This window comes from Triticum aestivum, chromosome 3B (assembly GCF_018294505.1).
Source record: "Triticum aestivum cultivar Chinese Spring chromosome 3B, IWGSC CS RefSeq v2.1, whole genome shotgun sequence".
NCBI lineage: Eukaryota > Viridiplantae > Streptophyta > Magnoliopsida > Poales > Poaceae > Triticum > Triticum aestivum.
The window spans coordinates 834,115,063-834,128,920 of record NC_057801.1 but is presented as its reverse complement, the minus strand read 5'-3'; the positions used below and the strand labels follow the sequence as shown (position 1 = coordinate 834,128,920).

Genomic DNA, 13,858 nt, shown 5'->3' with positions numbered 1-13,858 from the left:
TCAACTCCTCAAGGAAAAGGGTCTTGAGGTCATCACCTTGTGGCCCATAGACCACGGTGATCCACCAGTCATCCCTTGACTTTGGGTGCACCAAGCCCGTGAGGGAGTTTATGTCGCGCGCGATGTTATCAACCATCATCGCAGTGGTATCCCACCTCTCGTGTCAACCGCCGGCAAATAAGCAAAGCCGTCTAAGGACGGCCCACAACATTGCATTATGAGAAAATTGTCCACTACATCGAGCTTAGTTTCTTGTAAGCACATTAAGTTAGGCTGCACCGACACTAAGAAGTCTTTAACCGCTTGCCTCTTAGTTGGATTGTTCAAGCCTCGGACATTCCAGCACGTCACCGATGGGTTTAGATCCATAGAACAGATATGCACCCAACACCCGGCACGGTACGCGCTCAGTGCGCACCGATCCCAGCCGCAGCCCCTAAGCAAGTGCCGCTGAGCTGCCCTGGCAACTCTTTCCCGAACAGAGCTGCAATCACGCGCACGTGCTGCTCGCGAAGAGGCGAGTCAAACAGCGACTTGAGCTCTTGCACGGCCGTGTCCTCCACCTCCAAGTCTTCCGGTACGAGTCCCAGCGTGCGCAAAAGCACGTTCTCCGCTGGCGTGGCCCTTGGCGCTGCATGTACCACTAACTTCTTGGCAGCCCGAGTGGTTCTTCTGGGCGTGAATGGCTCAACCTCGACCCGCAAGGTGGTGGCCTGAACCTCCCTGAGAATTGGTGGGGCCAATTTCTTCATGATGCTTGAGCAGAACGCCTTGAGCTTTACGTACATCTCCGCCTCCTTGGTAGTCAGTCCTGTTGCTGGAACGTTCGCCACGACAATCTCCGTACATGTGCCCGTGGCACAGTCTTCAGAGGGCCGCTGGACAGGCAGCACATTGCCCATATGCACCTCCAATAGCTCGGGTACGTGAATCAGGTCGCATGGTTCCCATCGGTGCGGGGCCCAGTCGTCATGTGGCCATCCATCGGCTGCATGCACTCATCCAGCGAGGGATTGCCAGGTGTCCCTACAAACTGCGTCTCCACCACGGCCTCATGTATTGCTGCGTCCTGCGTGATCACGAGGGGCACGCTCTCCAACGCACGTGTCGGCTCTTCCCGCGAGACGACAGGCAAATTGGCCGCATCCGAGTGCCCAATCACCCCACCGCCTTGGGATCCCGGCCCCACCTTCTCCGAAGCGACAGGAGGCACCGGGGCTGTACGCGTTTTGGCCGTATCCGGTTGCCCAATGGCCACTCCGTCTTGGGTTTCTTGGTCTCCTTCCTCAATGGCCGCCAGCACGAGGACTGGCCCCATCGGCTCCGAAGCGACAGGGGGCACCGGGGCTGTCACCTGCGGGCCCACCGGCAGCGTTCCAGACTGGACGACCGAGATGCACGTACCTTCCCCTTCTTTTCTCTGCTTAGATCCACACGCCTCAGCAACCGAGGCGGAGGAATAACCGTCGCTTTCGGAACCGCTCCACCACACCTGTTTGAAGTCACCACCACTCCACCACTCCTTTCAGAATTCACAATTGGCGCGCGATTCGAATCCTCTCTCCTGGCCTGACCGGTCAAACGCTGAAAAGCTGAAACACGCCTCGTCAGCCTGCTCAGGATAGGAATGGGTGGGGCCACCGGCGCAGCGACTGGCGGGGCCTCCATGGGAGGGAGGCGCCAATCATGTCCCAACGACCTGGACCAGGCCCCACCCCCACCACCGGCGGCGAAGCCACCATGACCGCCGGAGCGGGTGTCACGTACACCAAACTGCCACACCAGCCTGTGCGGCCTGGGTCCGCCGCCCGCAATGTCGTCGTTGTCGGGGAGACTGCTCTGGCCGCTTCCCGACAAGCTCCCAAAGAACCAAGGCTCGCCGGCCTCTCTCAGATCCATAACCATGTCGATGTGTATGAGCACCTTATACTGCAGAAGAGCGGGCGGCGCCTCCAGGCCAGGCTCCGGCACCGCCAGCCATCTGAGAACAAGAATCTCTTCCGGGCTTGCCGTCCATGCCGTGAGCTTGAACGAGGACAGGTCAGAGCGGGAAGCAGTCTCTGGTGCCACCGCCTCAACCTTGCAAGAAGACCCAAGCAACTCCTCCACCACGGAGCGATCCCACGCATGAGGGGGGATGCCCTCGATCTCCAGCCACACCTTGAAACCGAACACTGAATGGACTGCCTGCGATTGCCTATTCCACGGCATGAAAATCAAACGATCACCTTCAAACTCCACCGAGGGGCACGCCGCCACTCTGTTTCGCACCTCCGCGGACGCAAAAACCACCAGAAAGTCCTCAGGCCTGTAACAATGCACCGAAACAAGCTCAGGGGCGATGTCTAGCTTCCCGGCGAGGACCTCCTTCACACGCGCCGGTGCAAGAACCCTCCTTTGACCAGCCACATAGGCCACCATGGCAAACTGGAGGCGCCGCTCCAGGTTGGACACGACGGCAGAGCGCTTGACGACGCAGAGCTCCGCCGGCGCCTCCTCGACCCTGCTCTCCACTTGCAAACGCGGCGGCGCCAGAGGTGGCCACACCAGGTCGACGCCCGGCACCGCGGTCTGAGTTGGCAAGTTGGCACCATGGGGCGTGGCCGCAAGCACCGGCCGCGGCGGGGGAGAGGAGCGGCACGCCACTTTGGCCACCGCCTCCCGACGGAGGTCGTCCACCAACGAAGGACTCCTCGGCCGCTTGCAATCCTTGGAACCATGGCCGAGCAAGCCACATCTGAAGCAGACAATCTGGTTGGTGCACTCCTTCTTGTAGTGGCCGTTCTCCAAACACTTGAAGCACTTGTCCCTCATCTCCGGCGAAACCACGATGGGCGGCGACGCGGGCCGCGCAGGCGTCGGGCGCCCGCTCGGGCCATCAGGGCTGCGCCTCATCCTCCAGAGCTCTCTCTTGGAAGGAGGCGGGTGCTCCCATGGGGCCTGCCCTTGCCCTGGAGCAGGGACGTCATCCTCCACCGCAGCTGGCCCATGCGCGTCCGAGCCCTCGGAGCCAGAGGAGTTCCCCAATCCCGACACCACAGGGCGCTCTCCCTGCGGCCGGAACGTCGAGGTCACAGATCTGGGACTAGCGCCCATGGGGAGGAAGAGGAGATCAGGGAGAGAGGCCGGGGGCGGCGAGAGAAGGCCGCCGGGCGGCAGGGAGGTGGTCGCCGCAGTCGGAGTGGCTGCAGCGAGAGCGCCGAGGCGCGGTGGATGCCGGCACCAGAGTAGCGCACGGCGGGGAGCGGGGAGCGGGGGCGAAGGCTCACAATAGAGTTTTTTCCTACGTCATCACGTGTTACATACACAATAACAACGTAACCAAATTCATGCAACACACAAGCTCTAACTAAGAGAAAAGTTCACATTTCAACCCCCAACTAACCATAAGGTTTGATTTTCAAACCTGAACCCTGAAACCGGTCGGATTCAACCCTCAAGTTGTCACCATGTTCAAATTACACCCCTTGACTCAGTTTCCGGCTGGTCAAGTGGTTTTGACCTGGTCAAAGCTGACTGGCAGCCTAGTCAGCATGCCACCACACATCCATCCAACCTTATCCCCATCTCTCTCTCTCTGTTTCCTCACAGCCACGCACCCAGTACACCCCACCGCCGCCCGCGGCCACCACCTCCGCCGCCGCCGACCGGAGACCGGCGGCGCCGCCACACCACGACAGGTTCGCCCTCTCTTACCTTCCTTCCTCTCTCCCTTCCTTCCTCGCTGTCAACTTCAACCACCTCGAGGGCCGAGCGCTGGTGCCGGCGGCCGGGGGTAGGACGACCGTTGCGACAATCAGGTGACCACGAGAGCAGAGAGCAGGACGGCTGTAGATACGCGAGGGGAACGCTGCGCCGTGCGCTCGCGGTCACTGGTGTCGCCGGGGCACCGGGAGAGGCAGAGCACTGGGTTGCCCTCAACGTCGCTAATGGGCAGCTTCACGAAGAACGTCGTCTCCGGTGCACGCACGGAGAAATTTTTGAAGGAGACGTTGAGCGCGACGAGGTTGTCGAGAGCGGACATCAACTAGAGGTCGCTGGAATGATAGCTGGTTGTGCGCCGAGCCGCGTGAGCCCGGCGAACTCCTTCGGCATCGCACCCGACAGTCCAGTGAAGCTCAGTTCAAGATCAATCTGAGCTGGAATCTTGCCGATACTCGCCGGACAGCAAGTTGTCACCATGCGAGGTCCAGTAGCCGAAGCCGCGCAACGAGGCAATCTCCGGAAGTATCTGACCGGAGAGCCGGTTTCCACTGTCAGTCAACAGCTCTTCTGCCCACGTAGCCCACGTAGCCCACGCTGACCAGATCGTGCACTAGGCACGTACTCTAGCTAACTGCCTCGCCCCGCACGTCGCGCATGTACACAGCGCTCCTCGCGCTCACCCTGTACTCTGTTATATACGGCCATACATTGATCGGCAGCACCTAAAGGTGAGTTGCCCAATTCCCACTCCTGTCCACAGCCACCAAGAACGAGCTTGGTGAGCGCACCGATCATGCCGAACGCCGAGGCGTACACATACGCAAGTCTCCGGCGAGCTGCACGTAGGTGTGCTAGACAAAATCGATCAAGCTGCTAGTCTGTTTGTTTGAGCTAGCTTTGCACGTACTGTACGTGTTGCTTCTGGGTTCGGATAGCGTTCTAAAACCAACAGCGCCGCGTAGATGGCCAGCGCGTCGAGGTTCTTGAGCTGGCCTAGGCTCGCCGGGAGGGGATCCGAGATGCTGGTCTCGGTGAGACGGAGCATGGTGAGGTTGGAGCAGTTGCCGATCTCCGGCGGGAGCGCGTCCTGGAGGTTCTTGAGATGGAGGCCGAGATGGCGCCCTCGAACTGGTTGCCATACATGATGAGCTCACGCGGCGCCGTGAGGTTGCTGATAGCGTTCTTCCACGGGAGGGAGGAAGGGAGGGAAGAGAGGGCGAACCTGCCGTGGTGTGGCGGCGCCACCGGTCTCCGGTCGCCAGCGGTGGAGGTGGTGGCCGCGCGCGGCGGCGGGGTGTACTGGGTCGGGGGTGGCTGTGAGGAAACAGAGAGAGATGGGGATAAGGTTGGATGGATGTGTGGTGGCATGCTGACTAGGCTGTCCAGTCAGCTTTGACTGGGTCAAAACCGCTTGACCAGCCCGAAACTGAGTCAAGGGGGTGCAATTTGAACCTTGTGACAACTCAAGGGTTGAATCCGACTGGTTTCAGAGTTCAGGGTTGAAAATCAAACCTTGTGGTTAGTTGAGGATTGAAATGTGGACTTTTCTCAATCTATAAAGGGTCTTATATTTAAGAAGGGAAATGTTTGTGTTCGGCGCACCGGCCGAAACTTCGGCCGGCCGCTTGCCCACGTAGGCACCACGCGCCACAAGGGCCGCCCGCACACATATTTTCCTTATCCTCTCCACACGCATCCTATCCTCTCCTCCACACACTTGGTCTCTGGATTTGTCGCCCATCCCCATCTCCGCCCGCCTCTCTCTCTCCGTCCTGCCTCTTGGCGAGTGCCTCGGCTTCTCCAGCGAGCCCGCCACCATCCGCTCCTCCTTCCCTTCCTCTCCAACGAGTTTTTCTCCTATATCAACCCTTTCCCTTCCTGCTCCCCCACGACCATGTCGCGTATAGAGACCAGAGGTGGATCCACGGATGGCGGGACGGAGAAGAAGCATGCCGGGGAGCTCCAAACGGTGGACGGAGGAGCTGCAGCCGGCCACGCGGGAGCTGCATCCGGCGCCTATGATGGGGGTGGTGCTGCATAGGCACTGGATGACGACCCATGGTGAGCGCGAGCGACGCCATGGCCGACGACTGCAAGCGATGCGGCCGCCGATTGTGATGGGCGTGCTGGTGCTGCAACCGCAGTTCAACGGTGCTATAACCGTGGCCGGGGAAAGCTGGAACCATGGTCTGGCGAGCTGCAAGGCCCCTACATGCTGGTGAGGGGGTGCTACAACCGTGGCTAAAAAAGCTGGAAGCGCTATCCGGTGGTGCTGGAACCATGGCCCGCTGGAGCTACAAGGCGATGCCCCTGCTAGCTAGATGCTACAACCGTGTTTTGGAAGAGCTGGAATCATAGTCTGGCGGAGCTGCAAGCCTCAAACCACATTCCGGCGGAGCTATGAGGTGACGCCCCGAGGCTGGAATGTTGCCACCGGTGGAAGAAACTAGGGCGTGAGTTTTTTGCTGCATTTTGTTGTGTTTTTTGCTGGAAACATAATTTGATTTTGCTAGAATCAGCCAACCATTTTTGCTTCAACCGTCGAGATGGTGCTGGGCCACGACCGCGTTGTTGGAATTTTTGTGTTTTGCTGGAAATAGCATTTGATTTTGCTGGAACCGGCCAGATGATTTGCTTCAATTGGCAAGATGGTGCTGCACGGCGATTTTTGCTGGAACCTTGATTTTTTGCTGCAATCTTTTGTGTCTTTTTTGCTGGAAATAGCTTTTGATTTTGCTGGAACCGGTCAAAGCAGAGATCTTACTGCAACCGTCATTCCGTCAAGCAGGCGAGCGGCCACGGCGAGTTGCCCCTATGAGTTGGCGAGCGGCCACGGTGTGCTATGCCTGCGAGCCGGTGAGCTCCCCGGTGAGCGGCGGCCACAGAGCTACAATCGTCGCCGGGGGGCATACGTTGTTGGCAAGAAAGGGAGGAGGCGACGGCGACGGCGGGGACCGGTGACGACGACGACGACCGGCGGCGAGGACAGCGACAGAGGAGACGCGCGGGGAGGTGCTACGACGCTTCGTCCATGGCGGCGCGTCTGAAACTTTTTCTAAAAGAAGAAGATGTTCGAGGGAGGAAGAAAGGAATCATACGGTTCCTGATTTGTTTGATCGTACGGTGCTGGTCTGACCGGCCTAAATTTGGGCCGGCGCACCGACGCCTAGCACTCGCCATTTAAGAATGGTGGCACTAGATGTCTATAAACTGTGACCTTTATTTATCTCCTTAAGTATTGTGTCACCCAGAACTCCTGAAACGCTCATGCTTATGTGCTATCCATTTACTGTCGGTGTACTACATAAGCGATCCCGCATCTTGAACCTGGCGGCGTGTGCCCAACTAATTTCTGAAGGGAAAAAAAGTAGACGCTCAAATAATACTGGCGGAACATAGACAGAAGACACATCATTAATTCTAAGAACTAGATGACCAGTTGCGCCAATGGCGCAAAGGCCAAGAGTAATACATGTATTGAAAGAGTGTACATTAATATTATTCGGGCACATATTGAAACATATGAGAAAAATTTCTACTTACTATAAGTACAAGCGATGCCAGGTTCTTTCAATACAGGTACAAGCGAATCCAGGCCCTCGGTTCTAATTTGTATAAGAGCTTGAAGCTTTGGAGCCAAGGCTACGAACCTTCAAATCCGACCAAACATCTTACCATGCAAACACGGTAAAATGAGGAAGAAAGACTCTAAATGTGACACACCAAAAGCGGAAGAAAATGTTGAACGACCTAGGCGTGAGGAATTGTGCCGGTGACCTGGTGACGCCGAGCAGCGCGTGGATGTGGACATGACGGTGGTGGCGGCGCCCTCTTTTTTTAGTTTCCTATGATCTAGAGTAGGCGCTGGAACAAAGTAAATCTGTAAACACCTATGTAAGTAGATTCAAAACAATAAGAAGTCATTTAATTGATGAAATGTAGCATTATGAAAAATATATAGCAAAGTGATTTTGCGTATGCTAGTTGCAGCATCGGCACAACACATATTCTAGCAAACAGACCTATGTTTGACACATTCTACCACAAAGTGCCTGTCCAAAGGCTTCGGCAATGTGGCTCATGTAGAAAACTGAAAAATGGCTAAACTGTAGTAGCATGCATATCTAACATCTTTAGTCCTTTCATAAAGCAACGAAAGTTCAGAACATACCATTTTAAACCAGTGAGCGACTTGGTTTACATCATCTCCTAGTTGACCTGAGCTACAAATTTATTGTTTCCATAAATTAGGTAAATAATGTTTGTACAATGAATTTTAAATGTAAAAGCAGCCTAGTAGAAATTAAGGCATAATATCATGACGTGTGAAAAAGCTCAATAAACTACATCAACACAAGCAAAATGACAGACAAAATACATGATAATATGTTTTCGCCCATGGATATGTTCTTCCAAATAGCTTTATATTAACATCATATGCACGTGCTGAAGGAAAATTTTAATTAAATCAACCAAGGCAAAAATATATTGTGTAAGATCTCATCTCTTGTAAAAAGAGACAGGCGCAAATAGAAAGCAGAAATCTAAGACCATTTAGGAAAAGAGTTAACCAGTTAACCGGTAAAGACAACAATGTAAGATGTCATCAGTTATAAAAAGCCAGATGAAGGAGCACATAAATCACTTCCCGTAGGGCGCCCTCCCCTGCCTCCATCCCGTGAGCACTCAAGCCCTGGATCCATAGTCTCGAGCTCGCTCGAGCTCCGCCATCTCTGCCTTGAGCTCTGAAATCACCACCACTAATCAGACTCTTACTTGGATACTTAACAAAAAAGAATCAGAAAGGAAATTTATTTACCGAAATAACATAATGAAATATGATATATATCGTTCCTTACAATGAGAAGCTACAAAATAGAAGAGGCGTATGTTTATATGGAAGTATTCATATATCCTAGGCCGGGTTTTTACAGAGCAATCACAGGCATGCCGTTATACATCTATACAAAATGATCTGCACAAGAAGGCTGCTTTAAAAGTAGCAAGGATTAAAGTAAAAAATGCATCACAACAATTCATTACTAAATAAGGAAAAGAAAACAAATGAGTGACAACTTCTAAGATATTGATCAGTTAAGGAAAAAATTGTTGATGACATTATTAACCTATCACTTTGTAGAAAAGCATGAGAAACTAACAGAAACTACCACATATACTTGCGGAACTAATCTGGATCAGAGGGACTACTTTATTTTGACTACCTTATGTGGAGCAAAAGCCACCGAGTCCTTTATTTCAATCAAAGGAAATATATACAAACAGAGAATATACAGTCCCAAGAGAAAAGAAAGAAATAGAAAAAGAACCCTGAAGTTCTTACCATTTGAGTTGCTGAACTACTTGCGGAACTAAAGGTGCGAAGGCCAAAGGTAGGAACCACTATCTCAGGCGTTGGCAACTTCGCCTCTTATTTATCGAATTAGTGTGTACTCCTATACCATCACGAGGAAGAGGTGGAATGGCAGTAACCTGTTTAACAAATGATTAATGTGATCACATTTGTATCCTAAACTGCAGTTAAAGTATTAACAAGTATCATGCATACACAGATTGATTTTCTTTCATAGGAAAAGTGATTTGAACTTCATGAGCCAAAACCAAAATAACAATGGCAACCCACCTTGTAGTACAGTCAGCCTGCCTTCGCCGTCGATAAATCAAATCTACCAAAATATACAGAAAATTTATAGTTTAGAGAGGGATGATCTTGCACACACCTCAACCAAAATGACATGTGCGAACACCAGACAGGTTGATTTGGTCGTTGAGGAGAAACATTCTAATGGAGAAAGCCACAGAAAAATTTGAAAGAAACGAAATCAACCACCAACTTAGCAGTTTGTAAAACTGGGAACAGAGCAATATGAGGAAAATAGACAAACCATACACATCATAGCAAGAATGTACTTCGACAGCCGTGCATAGAGCAACACATCCTCGGCAGCTTTCCCTTTGCCACCGCCAAACAGGAGCCAGTGGTGAGGCGCCGGCTTCCCGCTCCGCCGCAAATCTGTTAGCAATGCCTGGCCTCCGCCCACCCTCGTATCCCCTCTCCTCTGCAATGGCTCGCTCTCTCCTTGGTCTCAACCAATACATCAGGAAATATAAGGAATTAGTCCCTAAGCATCAACTGTACTGCTGTAGCAGGCACAACTTCATATTATGGATTTTAAGTTCATCATAGTTTGTTTGAAAAAACATTAGAATTTCATCAAAGGAAACAGTTTAAACTTAATTTATTTGCTTCTCAAATTCAATTATCTCTATGGGATTGGCAAAAATCTTTACCATTGAAACCAAGATATGGCTGCAAATGTTAATATCATCCAGTTAGTTTCTCAATGGTATATATTTTGGAAAACTGAAACCACATGTGCATATTAGGTGAAAAACGAAGTATTACGTGTCTAAGTATATTTGTGTTTCCCTTTTTGGTAGATATATAATGGTCATCCAGTAGTCAAATACGGAAGAAAGGTTTAAAAGAAAAATAGTCAGGCAAAGCAACATAAGGAGGTGATTTCTTACATGCAAGGCACGGGGAGGTGCTTGCTTGCTTCACCTCAACTGAACGACCCCATCGAAGGGGAAAAGGAAAACAGGTGCACGAGCCTGCACTATAACAAAAGGAGAGCATGCTTCAGGCATAGAGAAGAGAAGCAGAATTATATGGATTTGTGTCAAACCTCCTAGCCATCTGTACAAAAAATGTCAGACGCAAAGCAGTACTAATTATACATGTCCCCAAAGGAAGAGTTGGGTCTATATTCAACAAAAAGAACTGAGCAATTTTTTAATAATATAAGAACAAAGATATTAGCATGTTTGCAATAAGAAAGTAGAACATGTAGTCACATTACATGGGAAAACTATGAATCCGGTTTCTTGAAAAGATTGTGATATAGAACATCACTGCGACAACCTTGCTCATATGTTTCAGACAGTACAGAGTATGTACCTGAAATCTATTTCCTTTTGATCATGTCATTTTTCTCCAATGATGTGCTCCCGTACAGATGAACCCCTGTCCCCTAAGCTAAAGTAAGTGCATGCAGTTAAATATAACCTCAGTTACAAAAGAATCTGCATTTGAATAACCAAGTGGTTATATTGTACTTAAACTGGGAACTGTGTGCATGATAATTTTGTAGGAATCGCTGTGAGAGAGAACTGAACAATTATATTAGCAAATTGGGTGGCGTCTCTGAACTACAATAGTTTACAAACAAGGGACAACCAACGAAGGAAGCGGACACTGACGGAAATGAAAAACCCAAGTAATTTATAAAGAAGCCAAGCTCATCTCTAAAACAAAGGAGGGAAGACATGCTGGCATCTGGAGACAAATTTCTCTGCCAGTAATTCATATCAAAGAGACAAAAAACTAACAATGTGTGCAAACAGAAGCAACATATGCACACCAATTCCAGACATTTGGATGGACAATACGTTTCTAAGGCTGTAGCATTACCTGTTTTGTTTCCGACAAAAAGAAACATGCACCCAGCCTGAAGCTTAACACCTAATAATAAGATTTTAGAATAATCAATAGTTTTTACAAAAAACCTGTAGCTGCAGCAAGAGGTTTATGAGTAAATTGACATGCAGTTAAATGAGAAGCACACAAAAATAATAGTTTGAGGTGAGTACATCTACCTAGGTGCTGGTAGATCATTAAAATTCTCAGATATGTCAGTAGAATACTTTCAGATATGTCAGTACAATAATCTTAATCCCCATCAACAACATATCAGATAGATTTACATCCTCGAACCTGCACCAATCCAGAAGTTAAATGAGCATTGTTTAAAGAAGAAAACATATGTAAGACCCGAAGACAGACAGACAGAGAGAGGCAGAGAATGTCACTATGTTAGGAGATCACCTTGTTCTTCACCAAGCTCTTCCTCAAGATTCATCCTTTTCTCTTTTTTCTCAGATCTGCACATTATGTGTTTAGAAAAAACATAAATCAAGAAATCAAAATAAGATTATCAGAGAACTCTGATAGGAAGGATGACAAGATTTACCTGGCAGAGGAAGATTAATCCTCTTCTCTCTTTTCTCATACGGGCAACCTAAACTCAGGACAGAGGACGAGCGGCCAGCACCCTGCTCATCCCGATGACCCTACCGCGCTAGCGTGGAGAGGAGGATGAGAAGCGGCGACGACACGGGAGAGAGGGGAAGAGGAGGAGGAGAGGCGGCGGCGGCAGAAGAGGAGGAAAAGGAGGGAGGGTCGTGTGCGGGCTAGGTTTTTGAGCGGAGGCGGCGACAGGAGGATTGGGCGGGGAAGAGTAGAGGCAGGACGGGGAGGAGAGTGCGGGAGTGGGCGACGGCTAGGGTTTGTCCACTGAGCGATTGAGTTTTATACATCTAGACATGAAATTACTAAAATGCCCTTGGCAGGGCACGGAATTTGCAGGCGATGGCACGAGTACTGTTCATAGCGAATTGGGGCGACGTGGAGGCCTTCGTCCTGCATAGCTCTTCTTCAGGCTTTATAAGGTAAATAGGCGTGCAGTCATATTGGTCTTGAACCTGAGATTCGCTCAAACTTTTAGATGAACTAGCAGCTTAGTATACGTTGTTGAACGTAATGTGGCAACGCCTGGTGCTGTACGTGACAGAGGTTCAGAGTTCTGAAGATAACCATCGCCAAGGACTCCAACCGAAGATAGACTAGGATCTAGCTCATATGCGTTTATCCTTGTAACCTCTCTTATCCCTTCTTCTCCAAGTTGTAATCTGAACCAACTTGTACGCTATACCAGGAGGTCGCGACCTGGCTATATAAACACACAACCGTCGCCCAGGATGGGTACGACGTTCCTCCATATGGTATACAGAGCCTAACTCTTCCCATCTAGCTCTCCTCCTTCCACCGAAGCTTCCTGCCATGGCCTCATCCGCCGCCACGTCCTCCCCTCTCTCCGGCCAGATCACCGAGCGCCTTACCCGCACCAACTACGTTCTTTGGCGCACTCAGATCACGCCGCAGCTCAGAGGAGCTGGAGTCTTCGGGTACGTCGACGGAAGCATGGCGGAGCCGGCCGAGTTCGTCGTCGGCAAGGACAAGGATGGAAAGGAGGCAACCATCCCCAACCCACTCCATGCCGTCTGGTTCCGAGAGGATCAGCAGGTACTTGGTTATCTCTTGAATAACCTATCCAAAGAGGTGCTAGTGCAGGTTACCTCCATCGCGCACGCACGCGAACTCTGGACGGCGCTGGCGAGCATGTTCTCGTCAACGTTGCTGTCCTGTGTCAACAACATCCGCGCCGCCCTCACCAATGCGCAGAAAGGAACGCAATCAGTGGCCACCTTCTTCGCGTACATGCGGGGACTCGCCGACGAGCTCGCCGCGGCTGGCAAGCCGTTGAAGGATGATGAGTTAATCTCTTATATCCTCAACGCGCTTGACATGGAGTACCAGCCCTTGGTGTCCGCCCTCGACGCCCGCACCACCCCGGTCACTCTCGACGAGCTGTTCGGGCAGATGAGCAACTTCAACCAGCAGGTGGCTCTGTTCCAGGGAGCAGGCGCGGCGGGCGGCTTCAAGTCGTCAGCGAACGCTGCCACGCGCGGCCGGGGCGGAGGCTCCCGCTACCGCGGCCCACCTCGGAGCGGCAAGGGCCGGGGCTCCGGCAACGGAAACAGCAGCGGCGCCAACAACACACGCGGCGGCCGGCCTTTCTCCTCCAACAACCGAGGCCGGCGCGGCAACTCCTCCAACAACAGATCACGCCCTGATGCAATCAGGTGCCAAATCTGTGGCAAGACGGGACACTCGGCAAAAGACTGTTGGTACCGCTTTGAAGATGACGAAGATGATTCCTCACAAGATGAGAAGGTGGCCGGAGCTGCTGATGGCTCCTACGGCGTCGACACCAATTGGTACATCGACAGCGGTGCCACAAACCACATCACCGGTGAGCTAGAGAAGGTGACCATGCGCGACAAGTACCGTGTCAAAGATCACATCCACACAACAAATGGAGAAGGTATGAAAATTAGTCATGTTGGTCACTCAATTATTAAAACCCCTCATCGAAAAATTCATCTTCGGAAAATTTTGCATGTCCCTAGTGCTTCAAAAAGCCTTCTTTCCGTTCATCGCATTGCCATTGAC

The 13,858-nt window shown here is 51.5% G+C and overlaps 1 protein-coding gene and 1 long non-coding RNA gene across 28 annotated transcripts; one reads left to right on the top strand and one right to left on the bottom strand.

Moving 5' to 3' along the window:
- Positions 1–3,446: 3,446 nt before the first annotated feature.
- Positions 3,447–6,958, top strand: LOC123072778 (uncharacterized). Its single transcript, XR_006435414.1, has 2 exons — positions 3,447–3,680; positions 6,494–6,958. It is a non-coding gene; the product is annotated as an uncharacterized lncRNA (long non-coding RNA).
- A 270-nt stretch (positions 6,959–7,228) lies between these two features.
- Positions 7,229–12,061, bottom strand: LOC123072776 (uncharacterized). Of its 27 annotated transcripts, none has more exons than XR_006435396.1 (11): positions 11,757–12,061; positions 11,612–11,667; positions 11,383–11,500; positions 11,198–11,248; positions 10,685–10,762; positions 10,255–10,343; positions 9,614–9,808; positions 9,347–9,389; positions 9,047–9,195; positions 7,877–8,450; positions 7,229–7,585 (listed from the first exon to the last, which is right to left on the bottom strand). XR_006435396.1 is itself a non-coding variant. In XM_044496413.1 (8 exons), the coding sequence occupies exons 2-7, from the start codon at positions 11,643–11,645 to the stop codon at positions 9,159–9,161; spliced, it is 468 nt and encodes a 155-aa protein (XP_044352348.1). In that variant the 5' UTR covers positions 11,646–11,667; positions 11,757–12,061; the 3' UTR covers positions 7,229–8,450; positions 9,047–9,158. The 27 variants fall into 27 exon arrangements, 2 of the variants coding, with proteins under 2 accessions (XP_044352348.1, XP_044352349.1); XR_006435392.1 differs by having other exon boundaries at positions 7,229–7,569; XR_006435394.1 differs by having other exon boundaries at positions 7,229–8,450; positions 9,609–9,808.
- Between the last annotated feature and the right edge of the window lie 1,797 nt (positions 12,062–13,858).